General features: G+C 39.1%; 1 protein-coding gene across 1 annotated transcript; it reads right to left on the bottom strand.

Annotated features, from left to right (window-relative positions):
- Positions 1-1,196: 1,196 nt before the first annotated feature.
- On the bottom strand, positions 1,197-21,007 carry LOC135605166 (uncharacterized). The gene is made up of 2 exons (XM_065094938.1): positions 20,850-21,007; positions 1,197-2,565 (listed from the first exon to the last, which is right to left on the bottom strand). Exon 2 carries the CDS (start codon positions 2,551-2,553, stop codon positions 1,531-1,533), a length of 1,023 nt encoding a protein of 340 aa, XP_064951010.1. The 5' UTR covers positions 2,554-2,565; positions 20,850-21,007; the 3' UTR covers positions 1,197-1,530.
- Between the last annotated feature and the right edge of the window lie 6,421 nt (positions 21,008-27,428).

The following is a 27,428-nucleotide window of genomic DNA, read 5'->3' as shown; positions in this document are numbered from 1 at the left end:
GCATGAGCCATTGTGTGGGCTTCTTTTGACAATTTGCATGTCATGGCAGCACCAGAACAAGGTGATATGGTAGCAAATAAGCATCAAAGCATGAGTATAGTTTGTATGATTCATATGCTTAATTTGTATGTTGTCACTAAATACCAAAAGTACTCTCAATGTAATATGAAATTCATCGTTAGAGATATTCTCATAACTATAACTATAACTATAACTATATATATATATATATATTTATTTATTTATTTATTTATTTATATTTATATGAGTTGGATGATAAAGGCTGTGCATAAATGGGTAACGTAGGGAAGGATCGAGTGTGTAACTCATCATGATGAATGAAGAACAAATTTTGAACTCCTAATTATAGTTGATCTAAGAAAGATTAATATCTTAAAGCAGAGTTGCGTACAAGATCATGAATAAAACAAGGAATAGCCACCAGTTGATTGCACGTAACGTGTAGAAACCTAAAATTTAGGGGATGAGAACGCCACCGGATAAATTATGAAATTGATTTGTTCCATTAAAAGTTTATTATGATGAGATTTTGTAATTAATTAGTCAAAATCATGCCACAGGAGTAGCATGAGGCATCATTATCTTTAATTTATAGGTAATGCAAACGATATAAATCTTGATGTATTGTCGATTTTGGTTACGTATAATGGTTGGTATACATACCTATATTTTCTTTAAAAATAATTTAAAAAATATCGAATGGTACGAAGATCAGACACACAACTTGGACTACGCAACCTCACGCCACATAATTATTCATTTTTCTAGTTTAAATTATCATCATATTTATGCATATATGAACAGAAATCATACTAACAAAAGATTATTTTAATGAATAAAATTATTCATGATATATATATATATATATATATATATATATATATATATATATATATATATATAAGCTTCCAACGTCACTGGCAATATAATATAATAGTACTTCAAAGTTAATATGATTTCATATATTTATTTTGTTAATATAATATAGTTTTATCATGCTATTTATTATATTCTTCATTATTTCTATTTGATCCCTTCAAATTTTATATTTAGTGTTAAAATGGATCTTCTCGTTAAAAGAATTGTGTCGTTTTCTTGTCATATAAGACGAGATCAGTGGCATTTGGCAACAATAACAACAATTTCAAGAACTATTTAGCAACAAGAAAAGTTCATATTGCAATGGTATGCCCCCTCTATATTCCAAGCACATGTATCAGCTTTACATTACATTGGCTCAGATATCGTCTTGACAGATAGAGCATCATCTTTGTATGGTTTCCGCCACAACATTGAATCGTGATGTGGCAATATACCACAATAAAGTGGTGACCACTGCATTGTGGTGTTCATAACTGGTCACCCTGTGAAAGTAAAATCTGTTTAAAAATACAAGAACACAGTTTCTTCTCCGTTTTATGATATAAATCAGCACATCAAATAAACATTGAACAATCGGGTACGACAAACCGAGTTTGATATGTACTTTATGCCAACCACGTTCTTCAACTAAAGCCGGCTGAACTCACCCCGGCTCCTACGGCGCCGCCTGTGCCGCCTCTCAGATCTCAGGGCATCCATACCGCTATCCTGAGTTATTACTGGAGCTACATTATCATTTCCATCCAAGGGAAAAGCATCAGCAGAATCGCTGTTTAAAGGACCTTCATGATCATCTCCTCTGTCCTCTAATACCCCACTGTCCCTGTGAAGCCTCATCAGACCTGTGCTCGCTCTCAGAATTAAGTATAGGATATTCCTACTAAATCCTCGAGTCTCCAAGTCAACATCTCCATACCCATCACCGATCTCATCATCAGAATCATGGTCGTTGTCGCCCATTTCAATCACATAATCACCAAACACCACTGACCTTGGCATTGATGACCTTATTGTACTGATCACATCTTGTCGCTCTCTTTCATTTTCTAGCGTCCTCCACTTTTGTTCAAGCACTGGATCCACCTCACGAGGCTTTGCAGAAGGGTGCTCGGACCTAACATGCTTACTTAGCTCCTTGTAAGTCCCTACAAACGAGCAATTTTCTTGCATGCAGCTTCTCTTCTTGTTGTTGAGATAATGACGTGCAGGATCCACCACAGTCCATCCTTTTACCTGCCCTCGGCACAAAGGGCATGCAAGCTCCATAATATCAGACTTTTCACATGCAAGCAAGTGTGGCACATTTAATCCTAGGGTCCTGTTGTCAGCCAGAGGATCGTGATGAGAGGTTGTCATTTTTGTATATGCCTTCTTGAATTGATCGAGGCAATTCGAGTGACGGTAGCTCGTCCCACACATGTAGGGGCGGCAGCCCTTGTCATGAGAAGAGCACAGCAGCAGAACAGCATTATGTGGGTACTCCATGCACACAGAACAGGTGGCGTCTTCCCAATCCCTTTTCTCCAAGGTCACTGATGTTTTCTTTGACCCATCTTCGTTCTCTGAGAACTTCCTTGAAGGAATTGTATACGGAGCTGACCTGAGTTTCCGGGAAGAAAGTCTGCGAAGGACCCCGGAACTTCTCACCATTGTCGAGAAAATCTGTAAAATAATATTCAAAGAAACGTTAAAATTAAATAATATATTACAAAGTTATAGTATACATAATTATTCTCATCTGCAAAAAATTACTAGAGGAAGCTGATGACATCATTTACAACAACTTAGATTGGATCAATCAAATTTGAATCCAACTTGAGATATCACATAAACAAAACAAAAATAATTTTCCTTCTATTCAGTAATCATTTGGCTTAAAATTCACATCTATGCACCAATCTTTTATTTGTTTCCTCAGGAAGGAATTCTTTACCATCTGGATCAGTATGGTATGGACTGCATTTACTGTTCTGACTACAGATTGAGGCTAGATAATACTGCACTTACCATTGGGCACAAGAGCTGTAATGAGTTTGTACTGGACAGTAAGCCTGTCAGGTGATCCAATCCAAGAAGACCCATTGGCAGGTCTAAAGCTACTCCCCTCCTATTTCACATCTTTACTCTCTCTCTCTCTCATGCTCCCATTGTTTTCTAAATATGTCACATCCTGCCGCTAAACTTCTTTTCGTTTCCACAACATACAAAATGTGACGATCTTTCCGCAACTATCAAATCTAGAACAATATAAAACTAAACTAAATTTTATTCAAACAGAAATTTCAAATGTCTACAAAATAACTATCATCTAACAAAGAGGAAAATTCAGCCCTATTAGCATGTACTAAAAACCAAAAAAACACTAAATTTTCTCACAGGACGACCTGACGATAGAGGTCTTCTCTGTGTCGAAATTGGAGTTAATATCATAAGGTTGTTCCAGAATACAAAAACAAAAGATATAAGCAAACGTGTTAGAAGGAAACTCCTAAAACATCCTATCAAAACATGTAACAAAATCTCAAACGAAGTAAATCATAAGCAAATGCCAATCAAATTATGCCACATGCCAATATCAAAATCATCATGTCTCAGTTCTAAGTCTTAGGTCTCATGAGGTCTTAGAAGCTGGCAAAGGCTGAATACCCAACTATACACCATACCAATAGTGGATAAAAAGGTCTCACTTCACTAGATGAACTCTTTATTCTTCCAATAGTAGATGAAGATTAACTCATATCACACTTTCAATAACAAATATGTAAGAATAAAATCCCCTACCATGGGGACACGTTCCTCCTAACAATGACCAAAGGAACTATCTAGCTGCAACGTCTAGCTTGATAATTGATAATTCCTAAAGAGAATCATCCAGTATACTGACCTACTTGCCCCCAGCTAAGAAACAGAGTTCTTATATCTTATAATAGGGCTCATATAAGTCGTATCGATCACATGGTCCAATTTTACCTTGAAATTTCATCAATTTCATTCAAATCCATAACAAATGCATCAATAAACCTTTTAAATTCATAAAACATCCAAATCATAAAGTACCAATCCAATTACAACCCTCAATTTGGCTTAAACCCTAGCCAAATTAGTTCAATCAACTTGAACCGGATCAATTTCAATTAGAAACTAATTGAACTAGCCTTTACATTAGTTTGGTTTGCAATCACACTAAATTGGTCTAGTTGGACTTAAATAGATTCAATTTGGGCTAAACAGAATTGGTTCAGAATCACCCTAGACCAATTTGAAACGACCAGATCGATTTGGTTCAGCCACTGTATAGGGCACAAACCTGGTCATAATGGGCCACGGACTGGCCTACACAGGGTCACAGCCATTGGGCCATTACGGGCCATGGGCCTAGCCCAAATTAGGTTGCAACAAGGGGTTAAGTTGGGCTCAAACTACACCTGCACTAGCCGAGCCACAATGTTGAGCCGTGCTTGGGGCTTCACACTTGGGCCACACGTGTTGGGCAACATTGGGCCACACGCCACACCGGGTCACAAGCTACCAAGCCACTAAGCCACACAAGACGCCAGGCCTAGCTGGGCTGAGCTGCACTATGCTAGGTCGGGTTGCAAGTCACCGGATATGAGGACCCATAGGCCATACTGGGTTAGGCCTCAAGTTGCATTGCAGACCATAGCCGTGTCGAGCCTCTGCGTCGCATTGGGTTCTGTTGAGCCACTTGGACGAGCCACCCCATGCCATAGACTCCAAGTCACATAGATCAAGCCACAAGTCTAGGTCCTACCCACACACACGAGCAATTGGCGTTGGCCACTAGGATTGGTTGAGCTAGGTTAACTCAATCTGATTTATCGGCCTGACTCTGTTCGTACCTGATTATTGCTAGGTCGAACCCTCAAATCAGTTTCAATTTCAATATTTTTAATTAGGCAATTAAAACTGATTGATTTAAAGATTTAAGACATGTATCATGAACAGAGAAGATAAGATTATGTAATCAATAATTAAGTTCATAATTAATTATTTAAACATAAAATAAAAACCCTAAACTTACAGTATCATAAAAGCAGTATCTAAAACATGAATATTTTAACTATTTAGAAAATCATGTAAGAGCAACAATATAAATCAACTACTAAACATATATATAACAAAATTTTAAACATGAATCATGTATCATTAATCAAATCATAATATTGAAATCATAAATCAATAACATACCTTTAATCTTTAAAATCATGAACAAGCAAATTTTTGAATTAACAATTTCGAAATTAAAAAGAAATGAAAAGAGAGAATTGAAGAACCTACATCTCTAAAAATATCTTCCTCCCTTAGAATCTCCTAAGCTGACAGGAAACTAAGGCCTAACTAATAGAGGGTTGGATTCTCACTTCAAGGAAGGAAACCAAATATGATATTTTTCGGAATTATTAATTAATTATTTTATTTAATCTTAACCATACCTAATCATCGTGAATAAAAAATTACATTCCCATGAGAAAACAACTTCTTAAGCAGACCTACCAAATAAGGAAACAGTTAACATATCCAAGATAAGATCCTAATTTATAATATTTTAATTTTAAAAAATAAATTAAAATCTTTCAACTATTACATTCCTCCCCTATTATGAAAATTTGGTTTCCAAAATTGATTTACCTAAAAAAAATAGATGTTGGTACTATATTTTGACATTCTCTTCCTTTCACAAGTGGTTAATTGGTCCAAATGTTGTTACCATCGAACTTTCATTAATGGCATAACCTTCCTCAAAACATGCTCTAGAAAGTTAGCATTATCTTTCAACTATAGCAGCTAATATGAGTTAACATGAGATGGATCCTTGCTATATTTTTTAAGCATCGAGACATGAAATACATCATGGATGCATATAAGTGCTAGGGGTAGGATTAATCGATAAACAACAAAGTGATCTTCTACAAGATTTCGAAAGGGCTAAAAAAATCTAAGAGCTAACCATCCAACCATGTCTCATAACTCCTCTTGTCGAGATACTTTCAAAAAGATGTGAACCAAACCTCAAATTTCTAGATCCCTTCTGTGATCTACATATGTTTTTCTATCAACTCCAAGTTGTCAACGGTCCATATCGAATCCTTTGCACAGCATCTATTTTAATTAACTAAGGTCCAAGAAACTTCCGCTCTCCAACATCATCTTAATACACAGGTGATTTACATTTTCTCCAATGCAAATTCTATTAGGTGGATATCCTTATCCCAACTACTACCTAAATCCAAGGCACATATGCTCTTAAAAGATCTCTAAGATTTGTATTGTCCTTTTAGATCAACAATTTGTTTAAAAAGTGAAAAACTCTACTAAATTACAGTTAAGCTCTCAAAGCCTTTTGCAAGCTTCCCAAAACCTCGATTTGGGTCCCGAATCATTATAAAAAATGATATTAACTAACACCCCATGGCATCGAATGATCTCTGCGACATGACTTTGCTAATTTGTCTAATAAATAACTCTTATTGATGGGAACAAAATGGATAGACTTACTGAGACAATCAATAATCATCCAAATTTCATTATGTCCATTCTGTGTCTTAGGTAGTCCAACACAAAATCCATATTAACCTACTCCCACTTCCATTTAGGTTTTGGCATTTTCTATAATATTTCCGTATGTATTTAGTGCTCATCCTTCACTTGCTAACAAACTAAACATTTGGAGACGAATTTAGTTTTCTCTCTTCATGCATTGTCACTGATATCCCTAACACAAATCCCTATACATTTTGCTACTCCTAGGATGAATAGTAAATCTCAATATATGAGTTTCTTGTGATAGTCACCAGGTGACTTTCAAAAACATAAGAGTTATTGATGGAATCTAATAACAACATCCTCGTTGAAATTATGGTGAAAAACCTTGAGTAATTTCTTTAGCTATGGTATGAAAGTATTCATCTTCTTCCTAACTTTTATTGATTCTTTCCACAAAAAAAGGATTGTGCCAAACAAACCCTTACATGTCTAACACATCTTCCTACTTAAGCCATCAACAACCACATTAGCTTTTCTAGGATGATAACTAATATTGAAATCATAATTATTTAAGAAATAAACTCACATTAGAAATGATTGTGCTAATTGCCTATGTTGTCTTATCATCAACTCTCTTTATACGAAGATATATACAAGGCTTTTTGATATGTGAAAATTTCAAAAGTTCTAAAATAAAGAATGTGTTTCCAAATTTTTACATTTTTCAATGTCAAATTTGTCAAAGGAGCCGCTATTTTTTAAAGTTTTCTCTAAATCATCTATAATATCATTAAGATTAAACTTTTAATCTCTGAGACACTAGATGGTTGTTCCGACTTCATAATTACTTTAATTTTTTATGGGCTAATAGAAATACCTACACTAGATATCACATGCTCGAGTAACATAACTTCATTGAAACAAAATTTCCACTCGTTCAACTTGAATGCCTTCAAACTTCTAGAATTGTCTTAAGATATTATTCATGCTCCGCCCTACTCTCGAAATATATAAGAATATCATCGATGAACACAATCATAAATTTATCTAAATATGGATGAAAGACTTTATTCATATGATTCAAGGCACTTGGTGTCATGGTTAACCCAAAAGACATCATTAGAAATTCCTAGTGACTATCTCATTCTCATTATAGTCTCTCATATATTTTCATCTCTTATATTCAGTTGGTGATATACATACCTTAAGTCAATCATTGAATATATATGAGAGTCCTGAAGTAATTAAACAAATCATTTATCGAGAAAGGGATATTTGGTCACCTGGTCGAGTTATTTGTAAACAATAAACAATCTCATACATCCATCCTCCTTCTGATGCACCTGATTGAACGAAGCCTTTGTCCAATAACTTCTATATTTGTTTCTTTAACTCCTATTATGCAATTCGTGTCATTCTATAGAGAGGTGTAAAAATTGGTGCAGTGTCAAGGAGAAGATCAATAGAAAATTCAATTTAGATGGAACAAGGTCTATGGTCTAAGTAAATTCATATAACCAATCATTTCAAAACACCAAAATGTTAATAAAGTTCTACTTCGTATTAACAATCCAACAACTTAGATAAAATACAATTTGGTTCGATCTTAGTATGACATATTGATCAAGATATTGTGTTATCTCCAAAGCATCATACAAGCAGAGGAAATAGATATTACAAAAAATTTGATGAAATATTTGGCATCACTAATCTCCATTTTGTGTGATGGAGTTTTTACTATCAGAGCCAAGCAATTTGGGATAATGCACAAATGTTGTCTTGGACAATGAATTAACATAGGATATCTCAATACATGAAAAAATTAACCCATTTCCACATAGTTGTACATAAACATGAATAGACAAGAATCTTATAAATAATCATGTACAAGTTTAAGTAAATGGACCATTTATTACTTTAAACTAGTTTGTCCTATTATCAAGGAATATTGTCGCATGCTGACCGATCATATCAATCCCTGGTTGAATTGATACATATCAATCAATACTGATATACCAACACAAAACATCGATATATACCAATAAAATACATGGCGATGGAGGAAGACGAGAAGGAAGAAGGAAGAAGAAGAGGCATTAGAGGAAGAGGAAGGTGGACGAGAAAGGAGAATGTGGGAGGAAGAAAAAGAGAGTGGAAGAAGAGGAAAGAAGAAGAGGAGGCAATAGAGGAAGAGGAGGAAGGAGTGAGCAAGGTTCGCCTTACCGGTCTATACTAGTGTACCAATCGGTCGACAGTATGATACATATTGTTTCGTACTAACATATCATGTGTCGGAATGATGGGTCGTACCGACGACATGGAAAAATGGTCAAAATAGTTCCAAAAATTCTTTTAAAATAGAAAAAAGTCAGATTAGGGTTTTTAAGTTAAAAATAAATATAATTTTAGTATAATTTTAGCAAAACTAAACTAAATTAGAAATGAATAGTGGAACATATCTTTTTCGGACTTTGAGGAATAGCTTGTGGTATGTTCCGAACCATTTAAAAAAATTGAGGGTAGACGAGTTAGAGAGAATGAAAGAGGAGAGAATAAGGGGTAAAAAGAATTTAAAAACCCTTAGATTTGGTTCAAACGATCAAATAGACCGTTTGAATTCAACAAATCCTAACAATTGATCAGTATTGATTGAAATTCGATCGTTATTAATCGGTATAGGTCGGTAATGGTTGGATTTTGACCATTTCGATCAGTACAGACCCTGTATCGCCCCTGTTATGAATCGCTCAGTATATGGCGATCTGCATGTCAGTCCCCAATCGGACCAATACATACTGCCCGGTATAGGTCAGCACAACAAACCATGGGAGGAAGGAAGAGGTATATGAAGGAAAAGGAAGTGGTTGAGGAAGAGGGGAGGAGGATACAGAAGACGAGGAGAAGAGGAAACATACTCGAAATGACAACTGGGGACGTGTCATGGAAAAGTTTGTAGCAAAGGTATTCGATGTAATGCCTGTGTATGTTTGTGCTTTTAGGTTTTATTCATACTTTACGTAGCATGTAAGGGGCTTGCAATAAGCTTAATAACCCCATTTTAGTTGGGTTTTGTGATTGTTTCAAGCTTGTAAACACATGTGTGTGATCGTCACATAGATGCAAAACTACCCAAGGGTTTAAATAGGTGCTCGGGCACTCACCTAGGCGCTCAGGTGAGGTGACGCGAGGCGAGGCTTGAGCGCCTCACAAATTGACCAAGCAACACGCTTTAGTGAAGTGCCGCTTGGGCGCTCACCTAAACCCAGGCATCCGACGCCTTGGACGAGTGCGCAGTTGAAGCCATGCAACTGAACCAAACTATTTAGTATGGTTTAGTTAAACAGTAACTAGTTGGCTCGATTGAACCAACTAAGCTACACAATATTACTATAATTACAAAACTCACCCCCCGACCCTCGTGTGACCCTAAGCCTTAAACCCTAGCGCAGCAACTGCCTTTGCTGCCAATGCTTCCTTTGTGGTTGCTTTTGCTGCCGACACATAGGATCATCGTTGCTGCCGTGTGCAGCTCCTTCCACTGTCAAGGGAGAGGACCGCAGCTTCCTCCACTACTATGAAGTTTCCTCTGCCCACGACGTCGTCGTTCGCAGCTTCCGTCGTCGCCATTTGAAGCTTTCTCCATCGCCACTGCTGGCATCCATAGCTTCCTCCGTCACAACTGTTGTCGTTCAAAGCTTCCTCCGCTGTTGCTATCGTCTGAAGCTTTCTTCACCGCTACTACTGTCGCCCGCAGGTTCCTCCGTCGTCGCCGCCGTCCAAAAGTTCCTCCATCACCATCGCCCTCTCTTTCCCCACTTTTTACCATGGATGACTTTTTTTTTTCTCTAACTACTATTAATAGTAGATTGTTAACTACTATTATCATATAATAATCCATATTTAAATTTCATCACTACTAATCTCTATTTATTTAGAACTATTATTAGAGTTTGAGGATTAATGGCAAGTGTACAAAGTAATTCAAAAGATTCATCAAAAAATTCAAGAAAGGATCTTGCTTGGAAAGACAATTATCTAAAGGATCTTAAAGATCCTAATGCAGTTACTTGCATCTTCTGTGATAGGACTACTATAGATGATATTTTTCGTGCAAAGCACCATCAAGTAATGAACTTTAAGAATGCATTAGCATACAAGTGTCCACCTAATATAAAAGAAGAGTTGTTGGCTTATATGACTAAAAAAAGATGCAACGGAATGAATCTTACAGGATTTTACCCGATGAAAATGTTGAACATATTAGAGATGATGAAGAAAAAGATTATTTAGAAAGTGTCAATCCAAGTGGGAAAAGAGTATATAACAAAAAGGAAAAGAAGCCATGATTGTTAAGAAGGATAAAAAGGGATCGATGGACTTATATATGTATCAAGAATCAAAGAAGCAACAAGGGCAAGCTAGAGCAATATTAAGACAAACAAATATAAGTGATACTTGTGATAAGGAAATAAGGGAAAGAATGATTCAGCACATTGCTCACTTCTTCTATCAAGTTGGCCTTCCCCTTAATACTTATTGTTTAGGCAGTTTTAAAGAGATGATTGAAGCTATTGAAAGATATAGTGGGGGATTAAAACTTTTAAATTATTATAAGTTACGCGTTTCATTATTGAAAAAAGAGTTGGATTTTACAAATGACTTATTAAAGGGCCATAAAAAATCATAGGTAAAACATGGTTGCTCTATTATGTCAGATACATAGACTAACATGAGACATAGGAGTATAATTAATTTTATGGTCAACCGTTCTTTAGGAACCATGTTTGTAAAGTCAATAGATGCATCAACTTTTATGAAATCTAAAGAAAAGATATATGAGTTGCTTAACAAATTTGTGAAAGAAATTGGTGAACAAAATATTATCCAAATTATAATCGATAATGGAAGCAACTATGTGTTAGCTGGTAAGATTTATGTTTTGATTTTTTTAATCTTTTAATTACTCTATCTTCAATTTGAATGGAAGAACTATGTGACTCATAAGTCTTATCAATTTTGTTATCTTTTGTCTTAGGTAAATTACTTGAAGAAAAAAAATAATACTTATATTTAACTCCATGTGCGGCACATTATATTGATTAATGTTGAAGAATATTGAAAAGATTCTTGACATCAGGAAGACTTTAAAAAGGGCAATATTTGTCATTGAATTTCTCTATAATCACACTGGAGTTTTAAATATGATAAGAGAATTAATAAGCAATAAGGAATTTGTAAGATATGATGTCACCCAATTTGCTACTTTCTTTTTGACATTACGGAGTATGCATCGTCAAAAACATAACATGAGAAACATATTTACCTCAGAGACATGGGTGATAAGCAAATGGGCAAATGAAGTAAAAGACAAGACGGCCGATGATATCATCTTAATGTCATTCTCTTGGAATCTTATAGTTTATATGTTAAAGGTAATGGACCCTCTTGCTCGATTTCTTTGGTTGACAGATAATAAAAAAAAGCCTATAATGAGATATATTTATGAGGCTGTGGATAAAACAAAGGAGATGATTCAAAAGTCTTTTGATAGAAATAAAAAAATGTATAAGAAAATATTTACAATCATTGACGAAAGATGAACTTGTCAACTTCATCGTCTGTTGCATGCAGTAGGATATTATTTGAATCTAGAATTCTTTTATAACAACACCTCCATTCAGTTTGATACAGAAATTATAAATTGGTTATATATATGCATTGCAAGATTGATTCCAAGCCTTGAGATGCAAGATAAGATCTTACATGAATTATCTTTATATAAGAATGTCATTGGTCTTTTTGAAATTCCGATGATAGTTCGATCCAGGACAACTATATCGCCAGGTATTTATAAATTTATATAATTAATTTCATGTATATTATGTTATTGTTAATAATAAAATAAATTTTCCAGTTGAACGGTAGAGTCTATTTGGAAATTCCACCCCAAACATGCATAATTGACTATCAAAATTCTTAGTTTGACTTGTAGTGTTGTAGGTTTTGAGCGAAACTAGAGTATCCTTAAGCATGTAAGGATCACAGAATATTTTTGTTGTAATTAACCTATTCTTTTTTAGATAGAGATATTAATATATTTTAAAATTATATGATATGACAGATTCATACAAAGAGAAAAAATCAGTTAAAGCATCAACGATTATAAGATCTGATTTATATAAAATATAATCAACCATTGAAGGCTCATCATGATTTGCAAAATAATATTGATCCAATCTTATTACTAGACATTAATGATTCAAATGAATGGTTGGTGGAGAAAATATGTGCGAACTTGCAAGATGTCAAAGATGAGCTTGTATTTAAAGATGATAGCTTGACATGGGAAGATGTGGCAAGAGTCTCAAGTGTTGGAGAATTACAGATATATACAAGACAAATGACGAAGGCAAAAATAAGTGCAAAAGCCTCAAGTTCATTTCCCACCATTGTTGAAGAGGAAGAAACCTATTTTAATGAAGATGGACAAGAGAAAGAGAAAAATGATATATTTGAGAATGACGATGTTGATTGTGATGATGATTAAATTTGATATAAAACTTTATTGTTTTGAGTCTTTTGACATTTTTGTTATTAGAAGATAAATAATATGACTTGATATTTTAGATATTTTTAATTTAAAATCGTATTTTTATTTATATAATCATATTTACCAATTGTATTATATATTTTTTATATTTTAATATTTCATAGCGCCTCGCTTTGCTTGGGCAAGCGTCTAGCGCTTCGAGCATTTTGGGATCTTCGCATATGACGCTTTTTAAATCATTGAAACTACCCCAAAAAAGAGCCTTCAGCCAACCATTTTGGATGTTTTCCATGTATAGAGAGAAGTAAGAAATATTATCTATCTCAGTACCTTGGAGCTACCCGGGTGACACATGAATAGATAAGCCTTTGGAGTAGGGTCTTGGGTTGGTTCGTTGCTTGGCTCCATAGCAGTGTCATATAGCCACTTATATATAGGGACTTTTAAGTGTGATATATTACCTTAGACCCTTTGTTACACAACCGTTTAGAGCTTACAAGGTTTATCCTTGTATTTTGCATTGCCTATCAAGTGCTTATTGAAATGTCTACTTATGGAATCTCAAGTTTAATGTTTTTACTAACTCATTTTCTCTTTGTAAGTCCTTAGGGGCACTTGTAAGGTTACGGAGAGGCTAACCCTTTATAGATAGACATAAAAGGGTGTCGTATGACTTAGGCAAAACATGTTAAATCCGTAACAAGTAACGGCAATGGCAATGACAAGCAACAACAATGACTTAGGTGTGTGTCAAGGAAGAGGGCTTGGGAAGAAGGCTCGCAAATGCAAGTCGTAACCTATTAAATTATTTTTTTCTTTTTTTTATTGGTTGGATCGATCTTCGCAAAGCGGAGGGAGTCTACGTACGAGTTTATGCCCAGCTGGTACTTACCATCCGGTTCTTACCCGTCTAGGTGAAAAGGCATTCATTGCCTATTATAGTGAAGAAAAGGTAACAAGAAAAGGAATATTGTCCTTTAAATGTAACTTTGCATCGAATTTCTTAGAGAAAAAACAACATTTAATCTTTAAAAGGCATGAATACAATTAGAGCAATACTAATATTAGTATATTCGAATAACAAAAAGTGTTTCCTTAACTTGTACATCACAATGATGCAAGAACAATTGTTGCATTAGAATCTTCTTTTTTATTTTAAGTTATACAAGGAAAATATTGGTTTATTTATTTCTGGTTAATGCAATTTTCAGATTATGGAGGTAATGATAGCAACAATAACAGTAACAATTATGGTGTTAATGGAGCCTAGGTCTAGTCATGATGATGGCAATAACGATAATTCTAGTCTTGGCTATTGTTAGGGGTTATGTACACCCTATCCATGTGGCTTTCATGTTGTATATATTACTCATTGAATCATCATCCACATGTCACCTTGTGCTTACCTAAATACACCACCTCAGTTGGCGCTTTTGCTAAATCTCCTGCCTAACCTCAATCTTCAAAGGAAATTGATCATACAGGACTTTATAGTGAGCAATGGACCAAAACCCATATAAACATTTATAAGAAGGGTTCCTCAACTTAAAGGAACATGTTCCAAAAGAACTTGGGGGAACAACCACTACCAATAAACAAAACATCCCTACTTTCATAGTGGTAATGGTGACAACAATAGCATGGTAAGGATGGCGGTCATGCTGCTGCAATGGTGGTGGAGATGGCAGTTGTGGTGGGAATGATTGTGACAATAGCAGCAATAATTATGGTGTTAATGGAGCCGAGATGTAACTGTGGTGTTGTAGTAGTGTGAAGATGACAATGACCATAATTCTAATGGTGGCTAGTGTTAGGGATAATGTATACCCTATCCATGTGGCTTGTATATTGTACATAATGCTCATTCAATCATCATCCACATGTCACAGTTTGCTTGCCTAACAGCAATGTCTTTGTTGCTGCCTTTGCTAAATCTCCTGCCTCTATAAAGGGCAGGGTGGGTAAGCTGTAAGGGGAATCTCTCCATCCACTAGCGGACTCCCTAGCTCTCTCAATTCCCATTCACTATTGATTTATTATATATCAGTAGGCGATCCTACAATAATAGCCTCCATCTTGCAAGCCATAGCATCATCAGCATGATCCATTTCAACACTTGAAAGTCGCAAAACAAGGCCTAAATTGGCTTCCAGCCTCCCACCAATAAAGACGATCGGACCTAACCGTCATCTAGAGTTAGAAGAAAGGTCCCTCCATCGAAGCCAGACTTCCAACCAAGGCTCTTTGAACTAAGGTTTCTATAGCCTCAATTGTCGACAGCTTAAAAAAATCAGTCAATGGCTCTGACTACTTGACACGGACTTAGCTGGTTTTGCCTAAGTCGTGCGGCACCCTTGCGTGTCCGTCCGCAAAGGTCAGCCTCCCTGAAGCCTCCCATTGTCCCTTAGGACCACCAAAAGAGAGAACGGGTTAGAAAGAACGCCTCAATCGGGATCCACAAGCAAACATGTCCGAAAAACACTTTATAGACAATGCAAATTACAAACAGACTTTACAAGCTCTGAACAGTGGCACAACAAAGGGTAAAATGGTCCATTACAGACCGAAAAGCTCTCTCACGTGTCCACATGACACAACCTTTATTTACAAGCCTAAAGAGGCCACCAACTCAACTAAAATGGGACTATTAAGCCTTCGGCCGCCCCTTTACATTCTGTACAGGGTATGAACATGCCAACAGACACGGACAAATATAAGCATTACATCAAACACCTTGTTTAGAAGTTTGTCCGTGACATTCTCCCCCACTTATCCCTTCGACGTCCTCGTCGAAGCCTTTGTGAACACTGCAACTCTTCGCCTTTGCTGAGTCTTCAATCTTTTGCTCCAGCTGCAATGCGCCTCCTGGCTCCCAGCTGCTCTCCACTGCTGTTTTTGAGTAGTCGAACCTTTGATCTGCCATGCTGCTACAACTCACCAATGACTTTGACTCTGTTGTGGGGTTGGCTGAGTTGTGTTGATCCTTGTTGATTCCTGCGGATCCGCCAGATGAAGGAAAAGACCATCCTTACTGCGCCAGTCTCTCAAAGATTCCTCATGCTGCTTGAACTGGTTGGATGCTTGTTGGAGCTTTAACGAGCATCGTCTCGCAAACTTCTGAAGTTTTGGGTCCTTCCTCCACAGAATCTGCTCATTGACTCTTCTTTCAGTTAGTTGTCACATCCAAGTAGGTTCGCATCACTTCCGCTTTCGATTGGCATTTCGTTGGGAAATGAAGCGGACAATCTACTCTCAGTAGCACTGATCACCGTTGGTGAGGATTTGACAACTATTGTCTTCCGTTATCTTCGAAGGGTCTTTGAACTTGTGCAGAGCTCCTCTGCTGGATAGATAAGAGAATTGGGGTACTCGGTTTCGCCCATCCTCTTAAGAGTTGAGAAGGCGAAGGTTACTTGACTTCGCCCGCCTCCTCAAGATTGTACTTCATGCATCGAGCTGGTTACTGGCCTTCGCCTGCTCTTTGCTCACACTTCTGAAGTACTTGAAGTGTTTGCACTCCTTGCGTTGAGTTAGCTACTGTGATTCACCTTCTCAATGCCATTGAACTTCTGGAATGCAGGAAGTTTTCACCCCAACTTGGAGTAATTCTCTGATAGATGAGGTCGCCTCTGGGATTGTACCGTCTTCTCCATCAACCCTGCCGCCTACTCCACTGAGTAGCAAAGGTACAGCACCGCGTACTGCTTGCTTCGTTCCTTGGTCGTGCACTCTTGCATGACCCGAAGTCCTTCACTTACGGCTATCTTGATGAGAAACTTGTTGACACCGGTCTTACGAAGTTCCTCGGCCTCTGCCCTTCAGCCTTGTCTCGGTACTTGGAGATTGCCTCTGCATGCTCCACCTCCTCGGCCCCTTTCACGACCAAACACTCTCCCTCCATGAGAGTAAGGGATCAATGACCTTCACGGAAGTCCCGCCTCTGCGGTACCATGGCGCTGCCATGCCCATGGCACTACTATCCGTCGCCTCGCATCTCCATCCCTTTTCTTCACAATCAGTAGATATGCCTCCGTGACACTCCTCCGAGTCCACCTCCATTCTAACTGATTGCTTGATTTTGGGTAGCTAAGTCCCTCTGGACTCGTCGTCGCTTCCTCGCCCCTTTCGACCCCCTGCTTCAACACCTCTGTGTTCTCTAAGCAGACTGTTTGGTCGATGGAAAGACAGACTGCAACTCCCATGCATGGCCTCTGCCATCGCATTAAAGGGTCTGCACCGATTCTGTTCTCCTTAGCTTCCTTGGTAGCAACGTTCGCTTACTCGACCTTGTCCTCTGACTTGTCGGGCTCCCTTAAGCGAATATGAGCTCTGGAGCAGTCCAACTCTCCAGCTGCTTCGATCATACCTCTGCATGATCAAGTCCCCCCCATGAAACTCACTGGTACTTGCATTCGAACTTTTCCCTTAGTGGAACACAGCCCCCATATGCTGATGACCAAGGTTTTCATCCGGTGCAAAATTCGATGCACGCCCGAAAGACCCGCCTCTGCGGTACCATGGCCTTCACTCCTTGAATCCATAGCCCTTCTTGCCGTCGTGTTGTTCACCGAAGTGGAGCTTCCAGTAGCTCCCGATCATACCTCCATATGATCCAGTCCCTCCCGGGACTATGTCGTGTGTGTCGCATTGCCACGAACTGTTCCACCACGATCCGCTGCACCATGTCGCCTCCTGGTGACATCTCCATTGCATTCTGATCCTTGTGGAATAAACTCGAATTGTGAACCCTCCATGTGTGGCCTCTGCCAATACATCGCAGGGTCTCCTCCACCTTCGATTTTGTTCGCTTTGGCAATCGACCTTCATCCACCCACTCTTGGGTCACACCTAGATGAAGCACCGCTCTAGGACAGTCCGTCGCCTAGTAACTCCCGAAGTCCACCGACTTCGCTGTAATTTGTGCACCATTGCCTGGATCCTGGGCCTCTGCCCCTACCAGCACAATCTCCGCTGCGCACTGCTTCCTTCATGGCAACTTGAATGGCAACACTGTGGCATATTCTTCAAGAGTACCCGCCTCTGCGTCCTCTTGCCCCGTGCTAAGGCCTTCTGAACCCAACTTCGCCTCCGCAAATTGAGTCGCCTTAGTTCCTCCATCAACCCTCCTCCGAGATAAGGTGCATGTGCCCAGAAGCTCCCTTCGTCTTTGGCACCATGCAAGATGAGTCCACTCCGTCAGAATGAAGGACCCATGGCACAACATGATCCTGCTCTTGCCTCTACAAGCGTTCATGTCCTTGACCTCTGTCTAAGGAAAGCACTGTGCCTCTGCTCCATGTTCCAACTTCTCTGCTGGCTCCCTTCATGCGGCTTGGGTACTTCGCCAAGTTACACCCAAGTTGCTCCGCTCCTCGTTTTTGCATTAAGTCGATGGTGGCCCTCGTGCCCACCATTCCACGGGTCAGCCCTCCCTTGAGTCTGATCTCCACATCGACTCCAAGTGTGCCTTCATTTAAGTTGCTTTAGGTCGCTCCCCCACTTGATCTCGCAATGCATCCACCAATTCATTCTCTCGAGCGAGATCATACGACAACTCCTCGCTGCTTGCTCGGTCCATTGAGCTTCGTGGAGTTGTTGTTTGTGAGGTACTCCTCCTCAACATGTGAAGTCCGTCTCACATGATTCTCCCTCTGGAGAGCCGAGACTTATCCCTCCTGGATAACTGTCCCGTTGGAGCAACATCTCTCTTCGTTTCGGAGACCACCATCCCCTTTGGACTACTCCGATCTGCTGAACAAACTGTGCATTGTTCTGCCTCTTGCAAACGCACTTGCTAGATTGCGCCTCCACGTCAATACAGCCACCGCTGCACCCCTCAAGGCCTAGCAACATGCTGAACTCGTTGCACACTTCAGCCTCCTCCGGACTATCCTTCGCATGCCGAAGAGAAAGTTTCAATGCTCCATGGCGCCGAGTCTCGACCGCCTTGGGATGGCCACGAACAATCCATCGTCCGCATACAAGCCCATGCATGAGTACCGAATTCTTCGAGTTAGCAATTCCCCTCACCTCTGTGAGCTTTGCACAACTCTTTCGGTCGCTGAGCAACTCATTCCACTTTGCATGGTCTCGTCCTTTGCCAAGCGCCTCGCTTGCCTTGAGCACCATCAAGTAAAGTTGTCAACGTTGAGCCGTAGCTCAAACTCAGCCATCCCAACCTTTGTGCGCTCCGCATTCTTCCAAGCTTGCCTGTTCTCGTGGTGCCTCTTGCGCGAAGGGTTGGCCATTCCTCTGAATGCCAATGTTAGATGCCCGCTCCTCTGAGCGACTCTTTTCCCTACATCTCCATGCCTGTTTTCCATCAAACGGTCGCGCGTTGCTGACTGCCCTCAACGCAGCCCCGCTAGGTCCCCCACGTTTGCATGTCAAGTGTTTCTATGAGTGCTTGTCCCGCTCTGATACCATATGACACGGACTTAGCTGGTTTTGCCTAAGTCGTGCGGCACCCTTGCGTGTCCGTCCGCAAAGGTCAGCCTCCCCGAAGCCTCCCATTGTCCCTTAGGACCACCAAAAGAGAGAACGGGTTAGAGAGAACGCCTCAATCGGGATCCACAAGCAAACATGTCCGAAAAACACTTTATAGACAATGCAAATTACAAACAGACTTTACAAGCTCTGAACAGTGGCACAACAAAGGGTAAAATGGTCCATTACAGACCGAAAAGCTCTCTCACGTGTCCACATGACACAACCTTTATTTACAAGCCTAAAGAGGCCACCAACTCAACTAAAATGGGACTATTAAGCCTTCGGCCGCCCCTTTACATTCTGTACAGGGTATGAACATGCCAACAGACACGGACAAATATAAGCATTACATCAAACACCTTGTTTAGAAGTTTGTCCGTGACATACTGGCGGTCCAACACCACCACAATCAGACAGCTTCTGCTATTTTGATCATCCACAGCCCAATAGTGTCACAATCACTGACTCCAGTCATGGGGACCCAAAAGCACCAACAACTGGACTGAGGCAGCTTCTACTACTCTGATCGCCAATGACCCAAATTTGTTCCTGTCAACTACTTCAATTAGGCCACCACAATTGCCATAACCAGATTACCTCGATCAGGGGCTCTAAATCAAAGCAAACATGACCTGATCAGTGCTTCAGATCAGGCCAAATATCCATTTATACTTAAGATCAGGTCAAAATATGCCTTGACTTGCTCCACCCATCTAAGGAAAGACAATGTAGGAGGTGGTCTTATCTGTCATGCACTCTGTTTTGTGAGATCGGGGTCACATCCGGCCAAACCTACTGATGAAATGAACTCAACAATCGGGTAAACCAGGGCCCAACCCACCATCAATATTGTATCAAATGATCTGCAACCTAGAACCCAGAAATCTTGCGTGCCTCAAACCTTAGGGCATCGTGCTTTTTCCTATGGGGCATTTGAACAAACAAATGGTCCGCAATCATTGTCTAATCAGTCAATCGCCTACCAACCAGTGGCATTCGGTCGAACCGGTGATTAGCAGCAAGCCTGTCATACCATTTACAGTATTGACCATCCCGGAACAGGGATCTGCAACGGAGATGAACGCATGAAATTGAGCCTCAGATAACAAACGTGAAATGAAACGTTTGAGAATTAATAGTAAACGTTGAACAACAAATGGTTGCGGCCAGATCAGTTTATTGCTTCTATAGAATCAAGGTTTCCAACTTGACCGATCCGCCGAGGGATCGGGCTCGTTGAATCCCAGAAGAGCGATAATGTGGGGATTCTGAATTCGCACCGACGGTTTGCTCGAATTGGAGCGGATCGGCCCATCCGCTCAAGGATCAGCTCGAACCGGCTCAACCGTCCCCAGCTGCAACCCGAGGAGGAGGATGGATGGGGGAGGGGAGGAGGAGTTACCTCTTAGGCGGGGCAGTGCGACCGAGGCGGAAGGCGGACGGCGGAGCGGGGAGAGCGGAAGGCGGAGACCACAAGGCAGACTCGTAGCTTCCCTCGGAAGAAAAGAAGAGAGAAGAAAAGAAGAGAGGCTGAGCTGCTCAGAGAGGAAAAGAAGAAACACGAAAAAGAAAAGAGAAACGAAAGAAAAATCGAATAGAATTGAAATTTAGTAAGTAGGAAAAGATAAAAAGAGTTATACAATTGTAAATAGTATAATGAAAAAACATTATTAATTCTGTAACTAAATTATTACTAAAAAAACTTAAAATAGTGCTTGAATTCAACTCTTGACAATTTTGTTTCATCAAATTTATTTCAATTTATTTCAATAGATAGATGATGTCACATGAATTATATCTCTGTGAATATATGTGCAATTTACCGATCGAGATTCGAGTCTTATTGGCTTTTCGCATGAATTATCACTTTGACTTCTTTTCTTAATTTTTAAATAAGTTTGTCTCATAATTTCAGTGAAACCTAGTTTCAAATGTGAAGTAAGGTCGGTATGTGATATAATAATGGTGATGGAACTATCACTTTTTTTTCTATAAAATCATCTATCATGACTTAGCTGATTTTGCTTAAATTATACGACACTCTTATGTGTCCGTCCAGAAAGATCGGTCTCCTATGATCCCTTAAGACCCACAAAAGATAAAACGGATCAGAGAAAATACCTTACTCGGGATCCACAAACAAACATTCTATAAAACACTTCATAGATTTGAGTCTATGAATATATGATCGAGATTTGGGTCTTATTGGCTTTTCTTATGAATTATCACTTTGACTTCCTTTCTTAATTTTTAAATAATTTTGTCTCATAATTTCAGTGAAACCTAGTTTCAAACGTTACGTCACAGTGAAGTCTCTCTCTTTCCTTAACTCTACACTTGTCGATATTATAAAGTTAAAGGTAGATAACTAAGACTCATCATGCCTTTGAGTCGTATACATAAAATTGGTAACATCATATGAATTTTCAGTAAAGGGATCCAAGTGGTTATTGTTAATCTTCGATTCCAGTTGTCTTACCAAGTATTATAGAGTCAACGAGGTTGCGCCTTCATTTCAGGATCGGTGTAGGAAGAACATGGGAGTGAGTCGGCTGTAAGACTTGGGCGATAGGAGGAGACTTAACAATACGTCTGTAATACTGAAATTAGAATATATCTATTATCTATATTATGGGAGTAAAATTTTATGTAGAGAGAGCTTAATTTTCCATCTCAATGTACGTATTTGAGGTTTTTGTTCGATAAGATTGATTGTAATTTAGTGGGCAATTATGAGAAGTTTTGTTGAAACATCATCAAATTTTCTTTTAAAAGAAAAATGGACTTCATTGATCAAAGAGCTTGAGACAGACATTACGAGAAGAAGCTTCCCCAAGTGAGGCTACTTAGCAATGCCACAAATCGTACTTGACATGTGCGGTGCAGTTGGTTTAATTCTCTCGGCAAAAACTAAAATTCTACTGTGTTGATCTCATCAGCCGACTTCAAAATATCTGAGAAGATGGATCTAAGGGACCAAGCAGTAGGTTTTGATCCACTTACAAAATTATTACGAATGTTGGATCTCTTTGCGTACAAAAGAGCTTCCTACAGAGATCTGTTGTTTCTGGCTTGTAACGGGGAGAGGAAGTAGCAATGTTTTTTATGATTTTGATGATGTTTAAATTCGTTTTTCATTAAAAAAAAAAAAAAGATTGAACATACATCAATCCTATGTTTTTTTTCTATTTACAAAAGAGAAAAACTATTCAAATGAATTATAATTTTTCTTAATTTATCAGATTTGATGACTTCATATTTCTTTTTCTTTTTTTTTTGTATGAATCAAGATATTTAATCTCATAATATTTTTTTATTAAAAAGATATTTATCAAAATGAATTATGCTATTTCGATATTCATAATTTGAGATTTATTTATTTCAAAAGACTCTTTATGTTTATGACATGTATACCTCATCATCAAATTGATCTCTAGTGACAAATATTTATTAACTTACATATTTGCCACTCTTTTTTTCTTTTTTTGTTACGATAAAAGTGGAGAAGTTATGAGGATTTGAAATTTTAATGTTTTGGAATCATACATGATATACCTTGAAATTATGTATGTAATGATATCTTAACTCATGATTTGATATGATATGTTAACTATGTGTATGAAGTGTGAAAGTCACTTTCACTAAAATAGTTTCATCCTAGCATTAGAAGGTTATTTTTTCTAAATTTAAGTTTATTTCAGTATGACATATAGAAAGGGAGGGTTTAGTTTCATCAATTGATTGTCATCATAAAAAATAGGGAGATTATTGAATCTCAAATTTTAATGATGAAATTAATTGATAAAGTTATGATCTAATGAGTGTTTGAGTGACGCAGGACTAACTTCGATCATGGAAAGATAAATCAATTAAAGCAAGAGAATTAAACGTTGGGCTAGATAGCATTATGTTAGAGATTAGAAGTTGGGCCGGAGGATTGATCAACGTGCTAGAAGATGGACTTCGTGCCATGAGTTGGGGCATCAGGTCAGAAGGATCGAGCATTACGCCAAGAAGATCGGATATTGCAGGAGGTCAACATATCGATAGATCGGGCGATATACCAAATGAGAGGACGATGCGCCGAAGGTTCAGATAAAATACCGAATGAACCAATAATATGTCGAACAACAAAGGATTCATGATTATAATTATTTGTGTCTTGATCGAAGTAGGTTAGAGTTTAATTTGTTGAATCTTGGATTTTGATGATGAAACCAATTAATAGTGTTTATGATTTGATATACATTTTGAGCGATGTAGGAAGCTTCGATCAAGGAGAGACAATTAAAGTAGGAAGAATCATATTGGGTCAGAGCAAACATGTTAGAAGATTGGACGTCGAGCCGAATGATCGGTCGACGTATCAACAGAAAGCTTCGGGCTGTGAATTCGGGCATCGGGCCAAGAAGAGTAGATATTGCGTCAAGGATATCGAAGTTGCAGAGGTCAACTGGCCGATTGGGCAATAAGTCGTAAGAGAGGGCGATGCGCTGAAGAATCGGACGAAGCGTCGACGAACCAATTACATGCTGGACAATATGATTCAAGCTTTGTAATAATTGTATAGATTGAAGTTGATTTTTATGTGTGTATGATTAACTACGATAGCAAGGCATAAAACAAAATGAAGTCCCGGAGTCAAGAACACAATTTCATTGGGAGTTCAAGAGTTCATCGAAAGTCCGAATGTTCGTCGGAAGTTCTATCGGAATTGATCGAGAAGTCCTAGAGCTTGTCAAAGAAGTTCATCGAAACTCGCCAAGAAGATCGTTGTGAAGTCTAAGAGCTTGCCGAGAGATCATCGGAAGTTTGTCGGAAGATCACCGGAAGCTCGCCGGAAGAAACCTAGACTTACGGACTTGTTTAGCTTAGTAAATATCTTAAATTTTATAGTTAGTACATAATTGGAGTTAGGATTGAGAGATAATCTCACTAACTTAATTAGGAGCCAACTGGGCCCTTAACAGCCCATTCAACACCTGAAAGCCCAACCGGTGGTGGCACCGCTAAGGCCGGTAGTGGCACCGCTTGGGAGACAGTGTCCCAGGTTGTTTGGGCGGTGGTACCGCCGATAGTGAATGCTGCCAGTGGTGGTACCGTCTAGTTATCACAGACAAAGTTTTAAGCAGGATGTTTGATGTAATACTTATATATGTCTGTATCTTTCTGTTTGTTCATACTTTACATAGCATGTAGAGGAATGGTCGAAAGCTTAACAACCCTATTTTAGTTGGGTTTGGTGGCCTTCTTAGGTTTATAAATAAATGTTGTATCATGTGGATACTTGTAAGAGATATTTGGCCTGTATGAGACCATTTTGACCCTTTGTTGTGCAACCGTTCAGAGCTTGTAAACTCTGTTTATAGTTAGCATTGTCTATGAGTTGTTTTCGGAAATGTTTGCTTATGGATCCCGAGTGAGGCGCTTTCTCTAACCCGTTTTTTCTTTTGTAGGTCCTAAGAGACCATGGGAGGTTTCCAGGAGGCTGACCTTTGCAGACGGACACGTAAGGGTGCCGCATGACTCAGGCAATACCAGCTAAGTCTGTGACAGATGGTATCAAAGTCGGACAAGCACTCATAAAAACACTTGGCATATAAATGTGGGGACCTTGCGGGGCTGCGTTGAGGGTAGTCAGCATGCGCAACTATTTGGGGGAAAACGAGCATGGAGATGTAGGGAAAAGGAGTCGTAAGAGGAGCAGACATCTGAGATTGGCATTTAGAGGAATGGCCAACCCTTCGCGTAAGAAGCACCATGAGAACAAGCAAGATTGGAAGAATACAAAGTGCACAAAGGTTAGGATGGTTGAGTTAGAGCTATGGCTCGACGTTGACAACAACACTTGATGGTGCTCAAGGCAAGCGAGGCGCTTAGTAAAGGATAAGACCATGTAAGGTGGAATGAGTTGCTCAGCGACCAAAAGAGTTGTGCAAAGCTCACAAAGGTGAGGGGAATTGTTAACTCGAAGAATTCAGTACTCATGCAAGGGCTTATATGCGGACGATGGAATGTTCGTGGCCATCCTAAGGCGATCGAAACTCGACGCCATGGAGCATTGAAACTTTCTCTTCGGCATGTGAAGGATACGTCCGTAGGAGGCTGAAGTGTGTAGTGAGTTTAGCATGTTGCTAGGTCTTGAGTGGTGCTGCAAGGGTTGTATTGACGTGGAGTCACAATCTAGCAAGTGCGTTTGCAGGAGGTAGAACAATACACAGTTTGTTTAGCAAATCAGAGTAGTCCAAGGGGATGGTGGTCTCCGAAACTTTTAGAGAGAAAGAAGTGTAGAGAGATGTTGCTCCAATGGGATAGTTATCCAGGAGGGATAGATCTCATTTCTCCAAAGGGAGAATCATGTGCAACAGACTGCACATGTTGAGGAGGAGTACCTCAAAAATAACAACTCTACGAAGCTCAATGGACTAAGTGAGTGGCGAGGAGTCAAACTATTAGAGACTTACTCCAAGTTGGAGTGAAAAATTTCTACATTCCAGAAGTTCGATGGCATTGAGAATGTGAATCACAATAGTTAACTCAATGCAAGGAGTGCAAACACTTCAAGTGCCTTAGAAGTATAAGCAAAGAGCAGGTGAAGGTCGGTAACCAGCTCGATGCATGGAGTACAACCCTTAAGGAGGCAGGCGAAGTCAAGTAAACATTGCCTTCTCAACTCTTATGAGAATAGGTGAAACTGAGTACCCTAATTCTCTTATCTATCCAGTAGAGGAGCTCTGCACAGGTTTAAAGACCCTTCGAAGATATTAGAAGACAATAGTTGTTAAATCCTCACCAATGGTGATTAGTACTACTGAGAGTAGATTATCCGCTTCATTTTCTAATAAAATGCTAATCGAAAGTGGAAGTGATGCGAATCTACTTGGAAGTGACAACTAAGTGAAAGAAGAGTCAATGAGCAAATTTTATGGAGGAAGGACCCAAAACTTTAGAAGTTTACGAGGTGATGCTCATTAAAGCTCTAATAAGCATCCATCCAGTTCAAGCAACATGAGGCATTTGAGAGACTAGCACATAGTAAGGATGTTCTTTTTCTTTATCTAGAGGATCCACAGGAACCGACATGGATCAACACAACTCAGCCAACCCCACACTAGAGTTGGAGTTATTAACGAGTTGAAGCAGCATGGTGGATTAAAGATTCGACTACTCAAAAATAGCAATGGAGAGCAACTAGGAGCCAAGAGGCGCATTACAGCTAGAGCAGAAGATTGAAGACTCAGCAAAGGCGAGAAGTTACAGTTTCAGCAAAGGCTTCGACGAGGATGTCGAAGGAATAAGTGGAGGAGAATGTCATAAATAAAATTCTAAATAAGATGTTTGATGTAATACTTATGTATGTCTGTGTCTTTCTGTTTGTTCATGCTTTGCACAACATGTAGAGGAATTGTCGAAGGCTTAATAGCCCTATTTTAGTTAGTTTTGATAGCCTTATTAGGCTTGTAAATAAATGTTCTATCATATGGACACTTGTGAGAGATATTCGGTCTGTAATGGACTATTTTGATATTTTATTGTTCAACCGTTCAGAGCTTATAAAGTCTATTTATAATTTGCATTGTCTATGAGGTGTTTTCGGAAATGTTTGCTTATGGATCCCGAGTGAGGCACTTTCTCTAACATGTTTTCTCTTTTATAGGTTCTAAGAGACCATGGGAGGTTTTAGGGAGGCTGACATTTACGGACAGACATGCAAGGGTACCATATGACTTAGGCAAAATCAGCTAAGTCCGTGATATAGTGTCATATCACGGATGGTAGTACCGCCTAGTAACGGTGGTGGTACTGCCATTACCCCGAAATGTTGAGAAATCTTGGGGCGACATCACATGCGCAGCGGAAGAACAAGAAAACAAAATCCCTGACTCCTAAAGAGATGTTCGTCGTCATGCGAAGATTGGTGCGCAAAATCCGTGAAACTTAAAATTGCGTATAGAGTAGATTGTATTACCTAGGGAGATCG

This window comes from Musa acuminata, chromosome BXJ2-2 (genome assembly GCF_036884655.1).
Source record: "Musa acuminata AAA Group cultivar baxijiao chromosome BXJ2-2, Cavendish_Baxijiao_AAA, whole genome shotgun sequence".
NCBI classification, from domain to species: domain Eukaryota; kingdom Viridiplantae; phylum Streptophyta; class Magnoliopsida; order Zingiberales; family Musaceae; genus Musa; species Musa acuminata.
The sequence above is the reverse complement of the archived record's forward strand: the minus strand, read 5'-3'. Positions and strand labels throughout refer to the sequence as shown.